The sequence below is a fragment of the Rhipicephalus sanguineus genome, chromosome 3 (genome assembly GCF_013339695.2).
Source record: "Rhipicephalus sanguineus isolate Rsan-2018 chromosome 3, BIME_Rsan_1.4, whole genome shotgun sequence".
In the NCBI taxonomy this organism is placed as follows: Eukaryota; Metazoa; Arthropoda; class Arachnida; order Ixodida; family Ixodidae; genus Rhipicephalus; species Rhipicephalus sanguineus.
Window position 1 is genome coordinate 76,572,832 of NC_051178.1, and position 22,128 is coordinate 76,594,959.

At 47.5% G+C, this 22,128-nt stretch overlaps 1 protein-coding gene across 1 annotated transcript; it reads left to right on the forward strand.

The window, feature by feature from the left end:
* Positions 1-1,576: 1,576 nt before the first annotated feature.
* LOC119385589 (tetraspanin-33) lies at positions 1,577-20,490 on the forward strand. Its single transcript, XM_049414027.1, has 3 exons — positions 1,577-1,936; positions 7,439-7,763; positions 20,312-20,490. The coding sequence occupies exons 1-3, from the start codon at positions 1,577-1,579 to the stop codon at positions 20,488-20,490; spliced, it is 864 nt and encodes a 287-aa protein (XP_049269984.1).
* The last annotated feature ends 1,638 nt before the right edge of the window (positions 20,491-22,128 follow it).

Consider the following 22,128-nt stretch of genomic DNA (forward strand, 5'->3'; position numbering starts at 1 on the left):
ATTTTCTTATTTCATTGTTTTTCTTATTTCGCGCGATTGTTTTTCTATTTCGCGCGATATTTCTTATTTCGCTCGACACCGGCAGCGGCGGCTGTGGCGGCGGACAACTGCGGCGCCACAAACGGCCCTTGTAGTGATCTCATAACAGCTGTCGCTGTAAAAAGTCGGTAGCGGTCAGATGGTGGCTATGGCAGGGATAAATTCCCTAATCCAGGCAAGTACACGGCGATCTATGTTGAGGTGACGAAATCTGAAGATAAGTAGATCGTCTGAGATGATGTGAAATACTTTAGCAAACTCTAAACATATTCAGTCAGTGTGAAATTCATGATCGCTGTTAGTGAATAAGCCAGCAATAAAACAATTCCGTTTCGCACGAAACTGATTTACGGAATCGGTGCTGATAAATACCGAAGAAGGGATTAGATTCACAGAATAGAATCACACAACGGTCGAAGGGGTTCCATTCCTTAGTAGGAGAAACAAAAGACCTAAAAAACTCTGAAAGCAGTGTTATCTCTGTATTTTCTTCACGAAGACTCTCAGCAGCGCGTTCATATAGGAGGGTCGGTACGTTCCGTCATACTGTAGAATATTGTAAAGCGCGAACACAACACGCCGGAAACAGCCCGAAGGCAACAAAGTAGAGTAGAGTAGACCCTGGAAGTTGTGGCTCATACCCACACTGGGGGATTGGCCAAGAACCGGTTAGTTTTTAAAGGAAAAATTGAAATTGAAGTTCATACTTTGTTTAATTAATACGAAACAAGTATAAATGATTTAGAGTTAGAATTCTACTACTAATAATAATATAGAATAGAATTGAATCTATAAAACCGATAATTTGGGGGAAAAATAGAAATAAAATTTTGGAAAGGTAAATTTTACAATCTAAATCTTTTTGAACCTTTATTAAACTCCTGCAATGCATCAGCAATCTTCCCGTCACTGTGGTCAAGAGAAAAAGCCCCGAAAGACAGTACATTTTGTTCATTTAATTCTAATCTAAGCAGACGGAAAACGACACCTAAGGTATTTTTGCGCAGGGTAGAGTACCTCTTGCAGGAAATGAGAAAGTGCTTCGTTGTCTCACGTATTCCGCAACAGTGCCGTGGCTCCTTTCTTCGTGTTCTCTTTTTATTTTTGATAAACTGTTGTTGGAGGCAATGGGACGTTTGTGACAGTGCTTCAGTATTAAAGCAAAAATGTAAGCGTCGTTCTTGAATGTTTGTCGAATTTTTATTACACTTCTTTCTACAACTTAGATAACGTGTTCAATATAGTCAGAACTCCGTTTTTTTTTCTTTTTTTTACATAGCAAGTAATGCCATTGGAGCTACGAGTGATAGTATTGCAGTACTGCTGCTGGTTTTTCCGCACTGAAGCTATTGTTAGGGCTAATAAATAATTAATACTATTAATAAGACGAGATACGCCGCTGTACACGTCTCGATGTTGCAGAATTAACTAGAGCCTAGGAGGAGCAAGAATAGAAAGAAGCAGAAGAAGAAGAGGATCGCATTTACGAGGCTTACCACGAGAGCGAAGGCTTTCAAGCGCATCGTCGGCGCTGAATATGAAAAAGGACGATGCGCACCGGGAAGAGGCCGATCTCTCAGCTGAAGGTCAAGGAGAGCGCCACAGCCGTGGCCAACGGGCAAAACGCGGCCGCAAAGCATCGTCCACGGGCGGTCAGACAACGCTGAACGGTGATCAGCCCGCCTCGCCAAGCAGCGACGGTGATCCTGCGCCCACCGGCGCTGAAATTGGGCAGATGAGGGGTGCACCCGTGCATCAGGATGGCGAACCCGAGCTGAGCGACGAGCAAGGCAGCGGAGGCCTTTCACCCGCGCAACCGAAGAAGCCGGGCGAGCCTCCACACGTAGACACACAAGAAGCCACTGAGGACACCATCCTGCTCGACGTCAATCCCATGGTGGGTCAGTGCGTTACACTGCATAATCATCGCATATAAATCTGTTGATCGACTCTATGTACATGACTTTGCTGTTAACAATGAAGTGTAGCTTAAATATCTTGAAATGTAGCCAAGGATAAGTTCGGCGATTGGATCAAATATAGCCGTGCTCCTGGAAGAAACGTGCTGCCACGCCACTAACCGCATTCCGTTTGTGTCCGCAAAGTATATGAAGTACTTGAGATGAATGGTGACTTTTCTCGGGAGCCAGGATGCGACTTAAACGTTGCCATTATTTCAGTGTTACGCGGCTGCATATTGGCGTGTTGAGCGTGCATAACCTTGTGAGTCAGTCTAGACAGGAAATACCTTATTCATAAGAAGTTAATTGTTCTCAAGAATGCTATCGTATAATTATAGGCACACCGGCCTCTACTTCAGCCCCACCCCCACCTCCGTTTTCGCGGTTGCCCTTTCTTCCCATTTTGTTTGGGTTGGAGGAGAATGTACGAAGCCTATACATATACATACACGTGCTCAGAAAATCAGTTGCAGCCTCGAAGACAAGTCCGCTTTTCGAAACGTCAGCTGTAGGGACACCCCGTGTTCCTGCATTTTCATATCGTACTTCAATGCTTCAGTCGCTTTATAATACATGCTCTGCGTAGTAGTCTCTTCATATTTAATTCCACGTGCATAATGCGCCTCGTCGTGTCGAGCTCTAAGGGCCCCACGGCCTCAGTTCCCATAGTTCCCAATCCTCAGTTCTCGTAGGAAGCCCGTATGGGCACCAAATCGTGTATATGAGTGTATTAAACGCAATTTATGATGTCCGGATGAAGTGGCGCCATGCTTTCTGTATACTAATTATTCCTAGTTAATGAAAACCTAACTAAACATATAGATCAAAGGCGCACCGATAGGGTGGAAGTGCTACACCACATGAGGTGTAGAAAGCTTCGGGGGAGGAGCCTAGCAACGACACACTCTACTGAGAACGTCACGGTAAACTTATGCGTGCCGCTCACACTGTGTCTCATTATGCCTTGCACGAAGTCGGGTCCCCGATTGTATTACTGAATGCATTACGGAATCTACAGCAGGCTTAGCCTTCAAGTTTTAGAGACTGGCACGAGGCCAACATTTTGTAAGCGCGGCTTGCCATGCAGCGGTCAGCCTGGCTCCAAAACGACAGCAAAGCCAAGAAGACGCACTGCCATGTTCCGCTGAATTAGTATTTGCAGTGGATAAAGAGATGCGTAGGACGTAGGGCTGATCTCAGGGTCGCTCCAAGGTAAATGTAAATGGTAGCGAAGCTTCGATAGAAGCCCATACGTTCAGAAATTGGCGGCTCATCAGCTGCTCATGGGGCTTAGCGCCATCTGTGTGAGGAGGGAACACTTCCGGCGGAACAAGAAATAAAGCGGATGTGATGCAATATCCGGTAAAAAAAGTGACGTCATTTTGTTGTCACTAGCGCGAGATTTGACCTCAAAATATTTTTCTTGGGACCCTGATCGCTAAGGACTCGCGCTACGGCGAGCCGGCAACCCCTTGGCGAGTGCGCTTGAAGCCAACGCTAGCTAAACTAATATCGACCCGTGACTAAACAGCTGTGTTTAAGTGTACCGCCGTTCAGTTCGCCTTGGTTTTACTAGGAAACCTTATTCTTGGAGCTTTTATTCTGCGTTTTTGTCATCTTCCATAGAGTGAATAAAGTAGGCAGCAGCGTACGTCTCATGTTTGCAACGTTGCTGATTTGCTTCGCACATGCGCAGGGGACTTAAAGAGCGCATTGCATGTGTGCTTCAGTTCTATTAAGGAGAAATGACGCATGGTCACGCCAAAATAATGATATTTCAGCTTTATTCAATGGTCACAATAACGTAATTTTATCACACCATACACAATGCGCAACAAATGTCGTAATAAGTACAAAAAGTGCGTACACTACATGCACTATGTTTTGCCTTATGTTCCGATAAATTAACCTTACGTGTAACGTATCAAGACATGCGAATTGTAGCACGACAGATAACTTAGCGATCTGCTCACCGATAGCAGGAAATAAAGTAGGCACTGCGTGTTCACGAAGGAAACCGGGCAGCAGTAATACTGATCCATGAAAATCCAGCAAGCACACTTCTCCAAACCGTTGCCCCGGTGTTTTACCTAGAAGAGAGGGCTCGCCAGGCATACGCGTGTTGCTATTGCATCCTTGGAACACCACATCGTTTCCGTGAGTACCGAGGAAAGCGTTCGGCATGAAATGTTAGCCGCGTCGTGCCGTTGCCCGCTAAATACCGCAGCCAACACGTTCACCAACGATGAAACGCACCTCGCAACTTCGCGAACACCAAAATCAAATTCTCACCACAATAATTCACAGAACGCATGCAAGTGCGAAACAACAGAACACGTGATGGGGCGTGTCGTTGCAGACGAGTTTACGAGCGCGCCTTTCGATGCACCGCAAGGGCTGCACTGAATAACAATGACGTGCACCTATCTTCAGGGGGCGCTAAGAAAACGATGTTTCGTAATAATTAAACACTATCCTACATTCTTGGCACATTGCACCTACGTAATATTGTTCAGGAAATAAATGTAATTTGTGAAACATAAAGATTGCTTCGCTCTTGAATAAAACTTGGTTTTTCGGTATTAGTGTTTGTTCCCTCCAAACATAGTCTCTCTTCAATCGCAGCACCCATAATTCCCCTTGCTGGTGTCGTTGGCAATAGATTCTGAACCGCTTTTCGTCCGAAGCTTCGCGATCTATTTGGATCGACCTTGGTCGCTCTGCGCACGCGCACAAACGTTGCCGATGTGCGTTTGTGAGTAAATTGCGAGAATAAGCAGACCTAAACTCTGAAAGATCTAATATTTTGCGACAGCGGAGCTGCAAATGACACACCTCGTTGATTTCGCGCCGTTCATCGGTGACTACCAGAAACTGCTAGGGCCAACTAGTGAGCAGGGCGCATTTTTAAGCATAAAAGTGGAACTCCTGGTGCCCTCTGTGGAGTGCCAGAAGAGACTAGTGCAATAAAACATGACCAGGTTGCGGAGGCGCGTGGGTGTTGCTTCTAATAAAAGAAAAATAAACAGGGAAGAAAGCAATAAGACGACATAAGTTTTCTTAGGTGTGGGTTTGAAGCAGGGCCTCCACGCTTCCAAAGCGAGTATCTGAACCATAGGAACGCACGGGATTACCTCCATAAAGTTAACGTATAAATTGACACGTATAATACATATAACAAATAACTAATAAATAAATAAACAAATAAATAAATAAATAAATAAAAAAAATAAATATCTGGGCCTGTATTCACAAAAAGCACATACGCCTACAATCTTTCTTGAGAGAAAATTTCAGCCAATCGTGATTCCTGACGTATCAGTAGCGAAGGCGGATGGCCACTGACGGGTAGCACTTACGAAAGAAAGTATTGTGAATTGGGCCCCTAAAGCACATATGAATGCGTGGTACCTGCGGTGCAAAGGACAAGTAAAGACAGAACACTTGCTTTGAAGTCTTCGTGGATTTTCATGGCGGCGGAACAAAAGCGCTCTGGAGCACAACATATAGACCGACAAGGAAAATCGTGCCAGTCAGGAATAATTCGGCTTGCCGAAAATTTCGTGCTAAACATGCGTTCCGAGATGCGCCTTATAGTGAACCGCTCAAAATGCTGATGAAGGCTAGTAGAAAGACGTTATGCCGAGGCCGCCTGAAAACAGCGTTCTGGTAAAGGCCTCAGCTTGCAATAAAACTCCACGCTTGCGCATTTCATAGACAAACTCCCCAAGGAAGTTTTGCCAGCGTCAGGTCAGCTGGTCACTCGCCTTGACAGAGTGGAATGGATCCAACTTTTCTCCTGTGTTTATGAGAGGTGGAACAGGGCGTAGTGCCCTAGCGCTACTTCGTCCACTATGTGACTGTGTTGGTCACATGTCTCCTAGTGAGCTCGTTACGACAGTAGTTACCAATGCGTATAATCGTTTCCAAGACTACCGGTACTATCCGAGCGCACGCTCTCTCTCTCTCCTACGCTTCTCGCGAGTCAGACGCCTTGTCAGACATCGCCTGGTGTTCGCTACTATGTATTCGCTACCATTCTTCGGTTAGGACGACGTAGGAGAAAGCCAGTGTGCACCAGATTCTCGCGGAGCTTGGCCATACTTTAGTTCAATAGTTGCGCACTTTTGTGTGCCGTAGGTACCACGGCAGCCGCAGGGCTCTGCCTCGTGGAGGTGGTCTGAAACGCTCAAGGCGATTACGCGTGTTCACGTAATTACCTGCTACCTTGTCATCGTTATTGTGCAGCTTTCAGCGCGTTCTTCCGTACGAGAGACAAGGAAAATAAAAGAAAAAAAAATATGTCGACGTCATATAGCAGGTATGAGAGAACTTCTCCGTGCCATTTGACAAACGAACCTACTTCAGGACAAACCTACATTTTAAGATTCTACAGAGTACTGTGTGAGAGCAGTGTCTTCTGCAGACGGCCAGCAACAATTTTTGCTAAACCTGCATGCAGCCTGCTTTAGCTTCGTCCCATTTTATTCAGACGTCCTCCACGTTTCATTAGATAACCGTTCCTCTTCTTCTTTTTTTTGATTTCCCACACGCTATAGCCGGCCATACCTGCCGACGCTGGCCCGCATCGGCGGGCATGGTCGGCTGTAGAGAGCGGGATCTGCATCATTGGTGAGGCTATAGCATCCCGGCAGTGCTACAGCCTCACCACTGCTATAAGCTACACGTGCCTTAGATTGAAAAGGTCCCTGACGAATATCATTATAATTGAGGTGCGGTGTACACGTCGAGCACTGAGTAACTGGCGATTTTTCTTGCGCCTTCGCTTTCTAGCTCCTCGTTATCTTAAAGCGACGCTAAATCGCAAGACGATTTTTCTCATGTTAGTAAAGTACTCTTTCACGATACCAATAACCCCACTCTTTCTGCCAGAAGGCACTTAGTAAGCGAGAAAACGAGCAAAAACAAAATGTGGGTGGCGACGCCACCTAGAAGTTTCCGCACAATTCGCCGTGACGTCGCATGTTTTGATGGCGCCTACTAGAGACTGTGTAGTTCCTAATCGATAAAAATGAAGTACATTGTTTTCTGAGGGAGCCATAGACTTAATATACCAAGTATGGGGTATTTTGTTGAGCCAATGGCGCCAAAATACCATAAGTACACTTTGAAATTCGCGACGTCACCGGGGAGATTTCGGCGGGAAATTTAAAAATGATACTCTCAACTTCATTTTCTCCTCTATCAATAAACCTATGATGGCAAAATTAATGACATTAGAGTTCTCAGAGCACACTTTATCGATCTAAACCAATTGATTGTTTCTCTTTAGTGTCCCTTTAAGCACAGAACGATTTGTTGACTCACTTTTAGTGATTACCGTCAAAAGCAGCATAGACAATGAGCGACCAGTACATGACCGAATGGGCTGAGAACTGGCGCTAATGACCAATCAGACCAGGGTTTCACCCTTGCAGGTGCGTTACCCATTGCTGCTGTTCAACCTATTCCTGTGGCTCGTGGGAGCGATGCTGATCTGCGTGTCCTCGTTCCTCTACGTGACTGCTGTAAACACGGCCGACGACTCAGCCATTCTCATGCGCCTGGATCTGGTCGGAGTGCTCATCCGGCGCCTGGAGACCGTGGTGTTCCTGGCGGGCATGTCACTTTTCATCGTTTCATTCTGCGGCTGCGTGGGTGCGCTGCGGGAGAACAGCTTCTTGCTCAAGCTCTACTCTCTCGCCCTCACCGTGCTCATCATAATCAACATGCTGCTCGGCCTCGTGGTATTATTTATGCCTGGTACGTGATTCGAATTTTATAGGTGACTGAAAACTAATATTCACAGCAGCCGCCTTTATTAGTGCAAAGGAAAGCTTATCGGTCAGGGTGTCTAGACAAATAATGGTACGCCAGAAATGTGGAACACTTTGCAAGAATGTTCCTGTTGGTGTTAGGAAGAGGACGTACGATAGGAATATTCCAAACACGGTGAAAAGTTATTGCGATAGCATTCGGCTTTAGAAGAAAGTGGTAGGATGTGCAAACAGTGCAATTAGTGTGCTCGCACGCACTTGTAAGTCGAACGAGGCTATGGCCTCTTGAATTCCGCAAGGCTACTACAGAGCTCTGCGTGCTCACTGGCGCGCTCGTGCACTTAGAAATTCACTCATTTTGCGGTGTTGCTATTGCAGGATGCGACAGATTCTCCCATGCTTTGCCTTCTACATGTTGCATCAGCACTTCTTAGCGCTCAATTTTTTACGATGTATCCCGCATCACATTATGAAGGCTAAATACCTATGTAACATAACGTACGGCGATCGCACGCCTTATTGCATTCAATAAGGAAACAACTCGCACATTCACATCCTACAATTAAGCTAGTTTGGCCGCCCTCAATGTTTCATTGCATGTACCTTGTTCAACGACACAATTATTGTTTTGATGGGCAAAATTATCTCTGGTTTACTGATCTAGCCAGTAATCTTGGGGAGATTCTCAATAACAATTTAGTTGCTACGACCTCTGTAGGCGGTTTCTGTCTTAGTATGCACCATTTGTACGCCTAATCAGTGATCACCACGATTGGATTTGCACACACGGTGTGCTTCTACAATCCCCGATACGAGACTAAACTATATCACCGCTAGCTGGTACTCAGTGCTCTACACACGAGGTTTGTTTCCTAAGCGAGAATATACGACGCCGCTTGCAAAGTTTCATTGCAAAATCCACATTTTTTTTATTAGACATGCAATAATCTCCATAACTATTGAGCGGCATAAGAATCGTTGCTGGTTTTGTTCGAAAAAGATTCTTATGCTGCTTGTTCGGACATTAATTATTCAAATAATAACGTCCAGACTTAGGCTTTGATTACGTTGACTTAAGAAAACGGTGAACGGTTTGCAAAAAAAATTGCACCATTTCCCGCTAAAGGGGACCATGAGGCGATGCGAAGCCGGAGCACTTGTACGATCGCGTTCCGTTGGCGTTCGTTGGGCATGCTACCCACCTGGCGTCGTGGAACGCGAAGAGGAACGCTGCGCGCTTCTTGTCTTCCCTCTAGCCTGGCCGTTAATTCTCACAGGATGAGCGGGGAACGCGGTCGACAGGCGGGCGAGAGGGGGGCAGCGTAAGAGAGGAGATAGAGGGGGAGGGGATGCGCATGCGCTGGTGCCCATCGCGGCGTTGCGCAGGAAAGAATTTCGGCATGTCTAGCACGCGTTTCAGAGGAAGAGTGGAAAGGGGGAGGGGAGAGGAGAAGTGGAGAGGGGGTGTGGAGATGGTGAGGAGAGAGGCGAAGTGGAGAGAGGGAATGATGAGGGGGAGTGGAGGGGTGTGTGGGGAGGGTATGCGCATGCGCAGTAAGGGTGGTCACGCCGCACACCACCACCACCACCGCATTGAACTCCGCCACAAGATACTTCGCATCTAATATAGAACACCTCGTGGAAGCTCTACTGCCGGCACTTGATTTCAACAGCATGCCTTTACTGATAGTGGAGCATTGAGTTAGATATTTACATTTCGTGGCAAAGAATTCGTGCATTTGTCCAAGGAAGCCTTTTCTTTTGCATCACTACCTGCCTATTTTATGTCCACTTGAGGACGAAGGTCGCTTCACTAATCCTCTATTGACGCTATCCAGCATCTTGCTTACTATTTTTGTGCGTTTGTGGCACGCATCGCAAGAAAGAAAGCAGTCAGGCTGCGGTAACCTTAATGTGGACTCCCTTGACGTGAAATGGCACGCCGTGTAGCGGTTGATTGCGGGCTAATAGAGTTTTAGAATTGTGTATGCAGACGTTGCGTTGGCTGGGCACGTACGCTATACTGTATCGGAAAGTAACGTGCTTACCAGCGTCTATTCTTTGACAGACGCGCAGGGGCACCAAAACATGAAATTGTGCACACGAAGCTCTGGGTACCGAATTCTAACACTGCACAGTTTTAACCACTTAGGATTTTCTTAACGTTACTCGATTACATCGCAAAAGAGCGTTTTAGGAGCTTGCACCTTATGCTCGGGGCTTGTCCATCGCCACAGTAGCCGCTCGTTTTCATTGCTCGCGCTAGCTTGGCTCAGCGCACAGTGGCGCGAAAGAGGTCTTCTTCCTCTTGTTCTTCGAACGCCTTGACGATGATATTAACGCAGGCAAAACCGCATATAGCATAGCCAACTGTAGCATGCGGCGCTCGCTCCACTCCGGGGCGTGCTCTAGTTTGATAGAAGATCGCTAGAGGGCTGCAACTGCGCGCTTCGTCTCTCTTTCAACAGTCGTCACTCAGTGCACTTCGATACTTAATAACATGAACGAAGAAGACAAGGCGGCAGAGCGGAGGGCTCGCAAGGCAGCAGCAGCGCAGGCTCGCCGCATATGACCCTGCGGTGAGAGCTCGCGAGGCCGCAGAGAGACCTCAGCGTCTTGCGGACCCTGAGATACAAGCCCGCGAAGCCTAAGCAGCGCGGAAGCGGCGGCAAGAGAACCTCGAAGAGGTACAGGCGCGGGGTGCAGCGGCCAAGCGCCGGAAGCGGTCACTACCTGAAGTTCGTGGCGCCGACGCGCGCTTGAAGGGTGATTTCCTCGATCACACGTCGGCCACAGCTGCAAGGTCTGCGACCACTTGTGGCTCGACAACAACCTGACCACAATCGGTGCTGTAACAGCGTGTCATGTCTTCACATGACAGTAGAGGAACTGTACGGAGCATTCACGGTTTACCCAGTTATCTCCGAGCAAGCTCCTCTAACATTATTCACTTCGTGAATAGGGTGGGGGTTTTTTTCGCTCTGTTCTCCCTTTATGGTTACCTAGATTAACCATCAACAGCAACTTGGAAACTATAGGCATGCAGTGTGACTAGACATGCGTATAAAAACTTGCATCCTTGTTTTTTTAAGTAACGGCGGTTAAAACATGGACGCATGGCGTTCCTCATAAATGTATCGTTCAGCGGAATCATTTTGGTTGAGAATGACTTGACGGACCATATCAGCTTCATAGTTCAACAGTACCTGCTGTGTCTAGCATGTGTAAGCATGCCAGAAACAGCTACTGCTCACGTGTAAAAGTAAGTATTCATTGTAAAAATTACATGAGCGCTAAAAGCAATGCTCGGCGCTGAGGGAAACGATTACGCGCCATCCGATGTTTCTTCGGACAAATATGTTCTGGTGCTTGTCGAATGCCTTTGATCTCTTAAATGTCTTCAGCAGCTTCCCGCTGGCAAATAACCTGGGAAACAACTGTGTATGTCGCATTGTACACTGCCCAAGACGAAGTATTGAGCATACCCAGTTGGGTATGGGAGGGCCTTAATATATAATCAAGTGAGGGGAGTAGGCAGAAACTTTTTTCGGGGTGGGGGGGGGGGCTGGCAGGCAGACGTGGTGAAGTGTGATTTTGTGCGCTTTATGCCATGGCAAAAAATTTTGGGTAGGGGGGGGGGGGCAAGGGACCGGTGTGCGACCCCCTGGCTAGGCCACTGTGTCAAGTACAAAATAAGGGCTTTCTCTAGAACTGTGCCAACCGAGAGTTTCAACTTCTCTTGTACTTCATCGCAGTAGAACGCCTTGTTTTCGAAGAAGACGTTATTTGGTACTCCCTGCTTGTTGTACTCCCTCTAATTTCTGGGGTCAGGCGTTGGGCGGGCTGCTGGCGTATCATCTTGAAGAGAACAAAAAACGAAAGTAAGAGGGCACAATCGGCCTTATGTTCTTAGATCACCTGCTGGTTTCGCCCATAACACAAAAGCTTTTCCCTGTTAAACGGTTGTTCTCAATTTGTTATACACCTTGTCGAATTTTGTGTAAATAGACAGCGTCACAGAAGTTAAAAAGTTACACGTCATCTCCTCTTACGGGCAACCATGGTGGGATGTGAAAGCATCGCGGGGGGGTGCGCATCGAGTTTCCGTTTCCCTTATGTGACTTATGACACGGTGGTTGTCGAGGCGTTTGAATTACCGCTTGCCAACTCTGACATTTACGTTCGGCTTCCCGAGCCTTCCTCTCCTCCGCGGCGGTGGCGCTGTCGCTGCAACTAGTGCCGACGCTGACGTTGTTCATGGCGTTTCGCACGCCGTTGCACAGAGAGATAATGACGGAAGCACAGCGAACGCGCGCTCTCGCAGCCTCGCAGCTTCGAGATCCGCTTGCCGGCGCTGCCGTTTACGTTCAGCTTCGCGAGCGTCCATATCGCCGTTGCGAAGGAGAGTGCAACGCTTGCCGGCGTTGCCGTTTAAGTTCAGCTTCGCAAGCGTCCATAGCGCCGTTGCGAAGGATAGTGCAAGGGGAGCGAGCGCGCACAGCATTATATATGAGCGCATAGGTGCGGCGGAGAGAGAGAAACGGGAGAGGAGAAACGCAGCGGAGGCAGCGCTCACGCCACCTCCTCCCACCTCCTCGCGCTCACGCTAGGAGAGGGGGAGAGTTGGCGCATGCGCAGATGGGTGCGGACGCCGCAGAACGGACACTGCCCCAAAAATAAGATGCTTGCGCATCTAAAATTTAGAGGTGTTTTCAGAAGCTGCTTTACGAAGCGTTCTAATAGTGTTTTAACCATAAGCTTACCACAGTTATGAAAGATATCTTAGCGTGATTTTCTTAGAAATACTCATCGATCTCTTCGAAATACATGCAGACATTGCCTATCTGACCGAGTATGACTTTGACTTTGTTGAGCTTCTCCATGAAACATCCAGTTTGTCTTAGAAGTGGAGCTCTGATTCGAACGTCCGCTGCAAGTGAAAACCCCAGCACAATCGCAATTTGATGAGACTAGCGTACAAGTAAAGCAGTTTTACAACATAATCACGATGCATGCCTTAAGTAAATAAAATGGCAGGAAAACTTGGTTTGAACGTCGGTTTAAAAACTTCACGTCTTTTTTTAAACGGGACGTCTCCATATCAAGAAACCTTTCTTTTTGCAGCTTTCGCGGAGTTTGAGTGCACAATAGCACAGTATTGCAAACGAATGCTCTCCAATACGAGGTGAATGCTGGCCACGGCGAATGTTTGAATGATAGCAACCAATGCATCATTAAGAATGAATTCGATGCGGCGCTTCAATAATCGGCTGCAGCGGCGATATTTCGATGCGAGCGAAACGAAAAAAAAAACACGAAAAATTGGGGGTCGCTTAAGCTTCGCCTTTATGAGTTGAACTCGATAGCGATATCCAGCCCCCAGTGCGTACTTCGACCCCTTAATGCATACTTCTTATTATATGTTGTTACTCGATAAGTTCAGATGGTGCATTACTGCAATATAATTCACACAGTACAAAGTGGTCGCACAGCGGCAGGACGCCGAGCTTTGGTGTCTGCCTTCTCTGACTCCCTCTTGCGTGGCCGCCCTTGTTGTCGTGCGCCACTTGACACTGATGGCCCACCAAAACTCGCCGATCAGGAAGACACCGCATTGTATAACGCTGTGGCATCACATGGAAAAATAGATTACAGAACAAAAATACCATAAACTAGCTAAAGTCTAAGCTGTATATGACGCATCAATTTTACCTTCATAGGGAGCTGCAGTTTGCACAGGCACCGTAGCTGGTGCATGACGCACTGATGTACTTGCCCAAGCTTGATTTGGCACTGCATAATACCAATGGGCAAATGGGACCAGAAACCATGGAAATCAGTGAAGGGGCACAGTAAATACGCACGTGTATTCACGAGCATGAATGGGGCTGGCTTTAAAGATTACTAGAAATTAGGCAGCAGAACTCGTTTTAAAGACTGTCGCTATTCAGAAAGTAAAATTGCGTAGTTTTGCGTCCTAAAAACAACACATGCCACTAGTATCTATGAGCGCCCGGTCCAATGAAACGGTACTAACGTCTTCGGTACTCGGAAGTACAGTTTTATTAGATGCGAATCAGCTTAAGCCGGGGGCTTTGTCCATCTCTCCCGCGGCGTCCACACCCCCACTGCGCATGGGCGTCCCCTCCCCCTCTCTCTGCTCTCCTACGCTCCCCCCTCTCGCGCGCCTCTTTCTCTCCTGCGTAACGCCGCGATGAGCGCCAGTGCGTGCGCGTCCCCTTCCCCTCTCTTTCCTCTTCTACGCTCGCCCTCTCGCGCGCCTCATTCTCTCGTCGCCTCGCGACGTGTAGGCAGCAGCGACGCCTCCGGCGTCTTGACGTGGCACAAGCGGCCTATGGCCGCCTCTGCTTCTGTGGCTCTAGACGCGGGGCGCCCGTGCTCTCCTTCCCTCGCTGAAGAATCCCACGATGACGCCAATGGCATGGACTGCAAAGAGGCAGATGCGCATGTTCTTGCGACTTTGCGGGAGTCGAATACCTCGGTGGCCGGCAGTTCCACGCAGCGGAAGCTGGATGGAGACTGGAAGATAGTGCTGATTCTACGCCAGAGGAAGGCACAGGCTCGTGAACGCAAGAGCAAAAATTACACCATTTCCCGCTCAAGCGAACCATCTCCCCGTTGCTTCTCATCCACACATGGTTCCCTTTAGCGGGAGATGGTGTAATTTCTTTAGATGCGAAGCAGCTTTTGCTCGGGGCTGTGTCCGTTCATTGGCGACCGTCCGCTTTCAACCAACAAGCATAGCCATCTGTAACATACTGAGCGCGCGCTCGCGCCAAGGAAGAGTCTTCCTCTTGTTCTTCGACCGCCTTGATGATAACACGTGAGAGCATTTTAGGGGCCCGGGCTGCCTATGCTGTCCCAGCTTGGCGTAACGCTGGCAAAGCCATGTGTGCTGGCACGCGCTAGCGCGTTCGGGCCTGTGTAAGGGCATGGCCGCTACCATATGCAGCGGCCGTGGTAAGGGCACGGCCGCTACATAAAAACACAGGTGCGGCCTGCTGCGTCGCGTCACCGTCATTGGACGAGTGCGGGTCGGCTGAGTTGACAGTTGCGGCAGCTGTTTTGGGTGAGGGCGCCACTAGTACGGTACTCAAGGCAGACGCCGGTTCGTGTTACTATGTGGTCGCCTCAGGATTTATGCGTGTCCGTGTGCTTTTTCGTGTGCTTTCTCGTGTCTTTCTTGTGTGTGACTGCGCGTGCGGGCAGCTTGCCTCATGTTTCCTGCGCCTGAGTACGGTTTTTTGGTGCGCTCGTGTGTGGCAGACGGTTTTATCTAGCGGTGTGATGCCGAGAAACTTTTGTATGCCGCTGCGCAACTTGAACGCGTGAAATAATGCTACTGTGAAGTTCCATGTATTCCCATGCGATCTACAGTGTTGGGAAGCGTAATATTCGTAACAGAGCACTTATATTTGTCCCAAACAAGCGCTAAAACAGGCGCGCGCCGCCACATCCTGATGACAGCATCAAGTCACCGCCCGATTGTTCCCTCCAACGGGCGCGCGCAACGAAAAAAAAAAACAAGCATCAAAAGGTGGCCAGGGCGTGCCCTACACCCTCTCCAGACGCCGTCGAAGACGCCGTCGCGACAGCCTAACGCCCGCACAGATCGGGAGAATTCAAGAAATGAAAGTGGAACCGACCTTTTCCGCAGACAATCTGGCGAGGCGAATCCCTTCCCATAGCTGTCGCTGTGCTGCGTGCTACGCGCCGAGTATTTACTTGGAATCTTCGTGAAAACGGGAAGGATCCAAATGAGACACGGCGGAGAGTAGGACAGGATGGTGAAGTCGGCGAAGAGTTATATTGTTCGAGTGAGTCGTGTAGCGCGGTCAGTTGATGATGGAGAATCGAGTGATGACGCCGTGGGAGCACTGTTTTGAAGAGTGTCGCCGAATGACGGTGATCGAGCTGGAGTTCGAGTGTTTCCTGGAAGAAAAATATTCGAGAAACGTTCGAGGAATTGTGGGCTGCACACGTTTGGTGAATATTCAAGCCTTTACGTGTTCTTGGATAGTTTCGAATGGATGAGAATGCATTTGTAGCACGGTAGGTTTGTTCCCGTTGTTTTAAACACCATCTAAGTGATGTGAGTTGTAATTGATACCTGCCGAGTGTTCAAGTTTGTGTGATGCTTGTACTGCCTTAACTGAGAATACATTTTTTTTCTGTTATCAACTCTTGGCTCTATCTCGGTCTTCGGACCACAACTGGCGTTTGTTGGCGCACTAAAATGACTTACATTTAAACTGTGCGAGCTTAACGTGGTGCGTTTTCGTGGGCCGATACGTCAGCCCTTGGAATCTGACCGACGACCGCCTGCCGATTAAAGGGATCAGTGATTCAGTGACACTTTTCATTTCAGGTGAGTCAAACGGGCAGCATTCATGGAGAGTATTGAGGGCCACTCTACGAAACATTGCTATTCCTAGGGCAAACTGTTCACATATGTGGGGTAATCGGTACTTCTATTAACGACTTAAATATTCAACCTGTAATGTGCAACTATAAAACGCGTTATCTACGGCCTGATTGGAGTAAGTGTCGCGCGTACAAACGCGACTGTCGAGGTGCTTCTCCGTGAACAGCTGTACCGGTGTGGTGGCGCCAGAGCGGGCGCAAGGAGAACTAGGCCCCAGACGCCGTTTCGGCGCTACGCAGCAGGCCGCACCTGCTTTTTTTAAAGACGATAGTCTTTCTTGGGTTACTTAAACGGAGAAATTTTGGTCTGTCTGTGTTTCTGTTTGTCGGCACGTCTTTCGATTGAGCCACTCGGCTAAAGTTCAACCACTTGCCCAAGGGCCAGCCATCTTGAACTGGTACGGCTGTTCATACTTGTGAACGTTGTCGATCAAAAAGTAAATATCACGCATATCTGAGGCGCAACATCACTAGGTAAGTATTAGGCGGTGTGTTCGTTTAATATAAAATGCATACATACGTAATTCTAAAGACCCTAGTTTCTTAAGCTGCTCTGAAAATGCGACTGCGCTAAAACTTGCCTTCCTCCGTGCCCTCTGCACGAGCTCATTGTGTTTCGTTTTCGGATCTGTACTGCACTGTACGAATGCCCTGGGGCGCCGCCCTGGCATTCCTGTTTTACCCAGGCGACGTGTAAATAAAAGAGTGTGTGGAGAGTACTCGTTGAGTGCGGACGTTTCTTCTGCTTCAGCGCTTCGCGCCAAACCGCGTGTTCGGGCTGGCTGGCGTCCCCGCCGGTCGCGTTGGTCACCGCCGGTCTTCGCCTGCTGCTGCGCCGGGACTACCAGCCCGCAACACAGCACTCATGTTTCCTGACCCGCGGACGGACTACTTGGCGTAGTAACACACGTGCAGAATCCGCCCACGTAGCTTTGGCTGTGCTGCCACAGAAAGTTGTCCCCAGGTATAGGATACAATGCGTTGGTTCATCCCGCGTCTGCAGAATCTCGTTCCCCGACGCCATCAGATGATTGCTGACAAAGCGTAAAGGGGAGAGGCCACAGCGTCTTACCCAGCCCCTTACCACGGCCGCTACATAAAAAAAATGGCCGCGTATCTGCGTGCTTCGCTGCAAATATATGGGCAAATCAACAAAATAATTCATAATGCACCGCTGCCTTCGTTTCTTTCTGGTCGATGAACACAGATCACCTAACGAACACGCGCTTATGCTCACTTGCAAGCTTCGATGTGCACCTGTTGCAGTCGAGCGACGCCATCGTTGTTTAGTGGGGACGGAAAACGTGAAATGGACACCAGAAAACCTGAAAACTCGAAAGAGCAAAAATCGCAAATCCTTTACGGGATTATCATTCTTACTTTCAATGCAAGCAATCTTGAACGTAATACCTATTTCTTTTCTTTTTGTGTTTTCTTTCATGCTACGTATTCTACAAAAGGTAGCGTGCGCGGACTACATACAGAAGCGGAGTAAAAAAGTGCGTGGTTCGGTTGCGTAGCCTTGGCTGTGCTGCCACAGAAAGTTGTCGCAAGGTATAGTCAGAACGCGCTGGCACGCGCTGGAGCGTTCGGGCCTGTGTAAGTGGCTGGGTAAGACGCTGTGACCTCTCTCCTTTACACTCTCTCAGCAATCACGTGATGGCGTCGGGGAACGAGATTCTGCACACGCCATGAACCCGTGTGGCGTGCTCCAACAAGAGTTCGGGACGAGCACGTGGGGCGAGTAACAGCAACTACAGTGAATTCACGGTGTGCTCCACTTGCAAGGGCGCGTTAACATCGGGCAAAGTGCCCGTGATGAACGGAACTTCAAGTCGACCCATGGGCTGCTTCGCATCTCCACATGGTTCCCTTTAGTGGGAGATCGTGTAATTTTTACATTTAGATTATGGAAAAGACTTTCCGCTTCTTCTTGAAGCTAAAAATGTAGGAATGCGAAGTATATCCACCTACCATGAAGCAGATCCAACATCGTTCAACTGGTCGCAAGAATATGGTTCCTTTGATTGGCGCATTGTATCGTTGACCAGAAATGCGAATAACAGATTTTAGCCGAAAGAGAAGACACGCGAGGGCTAAAAATTACACAGCTCGTCAAACGCGGTGACACCTGTCAAGAGCGACGAAATTGCCTGAGCTGTATGAGTGTTCACAATAAATGCGACTAGCACCACAACACGTGCGCGACTATGGAGACGGATGACGATTACAACAAAGATAAGTAGTCGTATACTTGCATTGGTACTCGCACGTGTACTCGTACAGTTATTTCAAAAGCCATCAAAAGAATATTCTGACAGTTCAATGCCGTCATTCATATATATTAGGGCAAGCATGCAACAATGTGAACGCTAACAGCGCGAACATATATGCGAAGAAAGAACAACTCACCCAGGCGGGTATGATGCGCCGGTCACTGCAATGCGGAGTGAGCGCACCAGCTAGACTGAAATGGCGCGAAAGCGTCCTGTGATCCTGCGTCAACAGCTTGCGCGTAACGATCGCGTGCAAGGGGATGTCGCTATATCCTCGCAACACGTCCTTAATATTGAGATAAGTGATTTTTTCCAAAGTGGCCGAGTACCGCCTCAAACAGCATGCTCGACGAACCACACCAACCTATCAAACATCTGCGCAGCCGTGGAATGCGCTAAAGCTAACCCGTTTTGCGCCAAGAACGCAACCCCCTTCCCGCCCAATATTGTCGAACTCTCGTTTCTACCTCGTTCCTTCCTTTTCTCTGCGCAAAAACAGCAGAACCGGAGTACGACGGAGAGCGTAGCGACCCCTATTCTCTTTCACGCAGGCAAGAGAGAGCGCGTAGTTAGCTCAATGCGTATACCTCCTCGCAGCACGGCTGGTTTTTGCGGCTGAGGCCGTGTATAAGGAGGCGGTGAAGGGTGCGCGTTCTTTGTATACTCTTGTCATGGCTAACTCCTTTACCAAGGCCTACTATAGCCGGGAGTCTTCCTGAATTTCGAAGCGCCCCGCCTATAGGACGTGCGTTAGCCGGGACCTGATTAAGAGTGTAGTTTTCATTTGTGAATCATTTCAATGTAACTTCAGCCGCGGCAACGTATTTTCTTAGAATGACAGAGAGCTCAGCCAGTTGGTAAGTATTTATGTTAGAGACAAGGCGTACAAGCACGGACACTTGTGTCCGTGTTTGTGTGTGCGTTTTGTGTTTGTACGCCTTGCCTCTTCAACATGAAAATATTTCAACCTCGACGTAGAGTTCGAGCGCGAAGACGACAGGTGCCTGACTGTCCCAGAATTTTTAGGAAAGATCAGCCTTTTTTAAAAAAAGACATCCTGTATTGTTCAACAAGTTTCTAGACTTGAACTTGGGGCAACATAACTCGTAACTAGAATATTGCACTTGCTATTTGAGTTACAATAATGTTTCTGAAGTGAGGCAGGCGGTACAAAGTTGGAGTAATAACACGCTGAACATTAATGAAGTTGCTTCTGCTCTGACTTGAACTTGCAACAATAAATGCGGATTACGTCATGCAGACATGAGGTCTCATCGGTAGAAGCTGTAAGCACCTGACAACATCGAAGAGAGTTGGATGAAAGCCAATGAAAGAGTTATCGTCAACAGAAGACAATGAGGTTTAGCCATTGGGACAAAGGGCTTCGTGTAGACGGCGCCGGCAGTCGTCACGGCGAAGTATTACATAGAATATGTTGTTGTTTGAACGGAAGCTCAACGACTAGCTCGAAAGTGTTAATGTTAACGGTTCTTTATAGGAAGGTCGGTTCTTTATAGACCTGACTGGATACCAAGAGTGGATCCCAAGAGAAGGCAAGCGCGCGATGGGGAGGCAGGAAGTTGAGTGGGCAGATGAGTTTTAGATGTTTAGGGGATAACGTGGCTGCAGCAAGCACTGGACCGGGTTGATGGGCGAAACATGGGAAAGGCCAGAGCCCTGCAGTGGGCGCGGTCAGGCTGATGATGATAGGGAACTCTACGGTAAAGATGACGTGCTCCTAATGAATGTTTCTCTACGCACAGATGTTACTGGATGACGATAAGACAGGACTGCGTGTTTGAACTAACTGCAGGAAGCGTAAAGAAGGTGATCAAGGAGTCGCTGTCCGAGTCATTGGTCATCCACTACCGCGACACTGAGGATACGGAAAACGTCGTAGACGCCCTTCAGCGCCAGCTGCGTTGCTGCGGAATGACGAGCAAAAGCTTCAGGGATTGGAACAACAACATGTTAGTACCAAGGGCCATTTAAAGTGTCTCCCAATCCGAAAAGGGGAAGATCTCTTGCCGTCCTTACTGTCATGCCGTAGTTTCTTACACAGTCGCCATAGTAGTACAGGAAATGCCATCCACGTGACTGCAAAGACGATAGAGCAGCAGCTGACAAAGCTGACATTGGCATAGAAATTATACCAACCTTTAAGGCCCCGTGCCATATCTTACGATCTTGTAGATGTAAGGCTGGCAAATCGCTTAACGGAAAGAAAATTGTTAACCGTTAATATATAAGCAGAATTATCGCTCAGATCTTCCGTTTTCGCTCTCGTCCCCGTGAATTCCCTGGAATTTGCATGGGAGTAGCAGGGGATAACAAGCACTTGTCACCGTGGATCATGACTATATCGGTATCCTATTTTGAGCCGTACTGGCGGTTGCTTCCTGTTCAGCCGTTCGGGACGCCACCCCTTAGAGAGTGTTCTACCTACACGATGGCGGAGCATGGTTCCGAGATGATAGCTCGCTTATCCACTCGCTTCGTGATTGGGGAGACAAAAAAGTGAAGGAAGCATCAAGAAATTCAGTAAATTGTAAATTTTCTACTGCAGGCACTGCAATAATGCTCAACCAGAATGTTCTTAGGTGCCTTCACTTCAGATAGGCCAGTCTGTATGACTACATTAAAAAATCACAGCATATCCACGGGGTGAATGATGATGAGTGGGGCGAATAATGATGAGCGGGACTTCGCGAACAATGCACGGCGTTTACTGCACATAAAGCGTCCCAAAACCAAATATCTTGCTCAAGGTGTGCTTCGTGTTTTTCGTAAAAATATTTTCTTTAACATGTACATTAATACGAAAAGCTGAAAGTTCACTAGAGTATGTCTTTTAGTGTGGTTAAATCAAGGAACACTACGGTGTCTTGTAAAGTGAGCAATTCATTAAACTAGAGCTGGCTACATACTACTACTACAGAGGAGGGAACGACCCACACCCTAACGAGCTTCGCCCCTAAAACTTATTAGAGGGCTACTGGAAAGCAGAATGCTCAGCTAGTTCTTTCTGTTCACTCAGTCCTAGAAAACACTAATACGAATACTTCGTTGAATCGAGGGAAAAATCTAGGGTATATATATATATATATATATATATATATATATATATATATATATATTTATATATATATATATATATATTCTTTCTTCACATTTACCTTACATTTACTAGTAAAAACATCCCCTATACTTTCCTTGGCATTATTGTCTGTTAGTGCCCATTAATATTGTGTATAACAAAGAAAACGAGCCCTTGAAATTAACATTTCTTTCCTTCATATATATATATATATATATATATATATATATATATATATATATATATATATATATATATATATATATATATATATATATAATGAGACACACGCTCAAAAGGCACAACTTAGCGGTTAACCTAATATTATTCACCGTTTGTTTCGGCTGGTGCATCGCTCTTCGACAACACTTACACGCAGACCACACCACCGGTCGAAAACTTGCCAAATAAAAGTAAGATAACCGCGAAGATGTGCCTTTTCTCTTCTCCCGGATATATGTGTATATATATATATATATATATATATATATATATATATATATATATATATATATATATATATATATATATAT

Bases quoted from the DNA above. Each gene is read 5' to 3' on its own strand.
- LOC119385589 (XM_049414027.1), top strand. From the start codon at position 1,577: ATGAAAAAGGACGATGCGCACCGGGAAGAGGCCGATCTCTCAGCTGAA. The intron at 1,937-7,438 runs GTGGGTCAGTGC...TCACCCTTGCAG, and splicing joins TGCTCGACGTCAATCCCATG to GTGCGTTACCCATTGCTGCT. The intron at 7,764-20,311 runs GTACGTGATTCG...AACTAACTGCAG, and splicing joins CGTGGTATTATTTATGCCTG to GAAGCGTAAAGAAGGTGATC.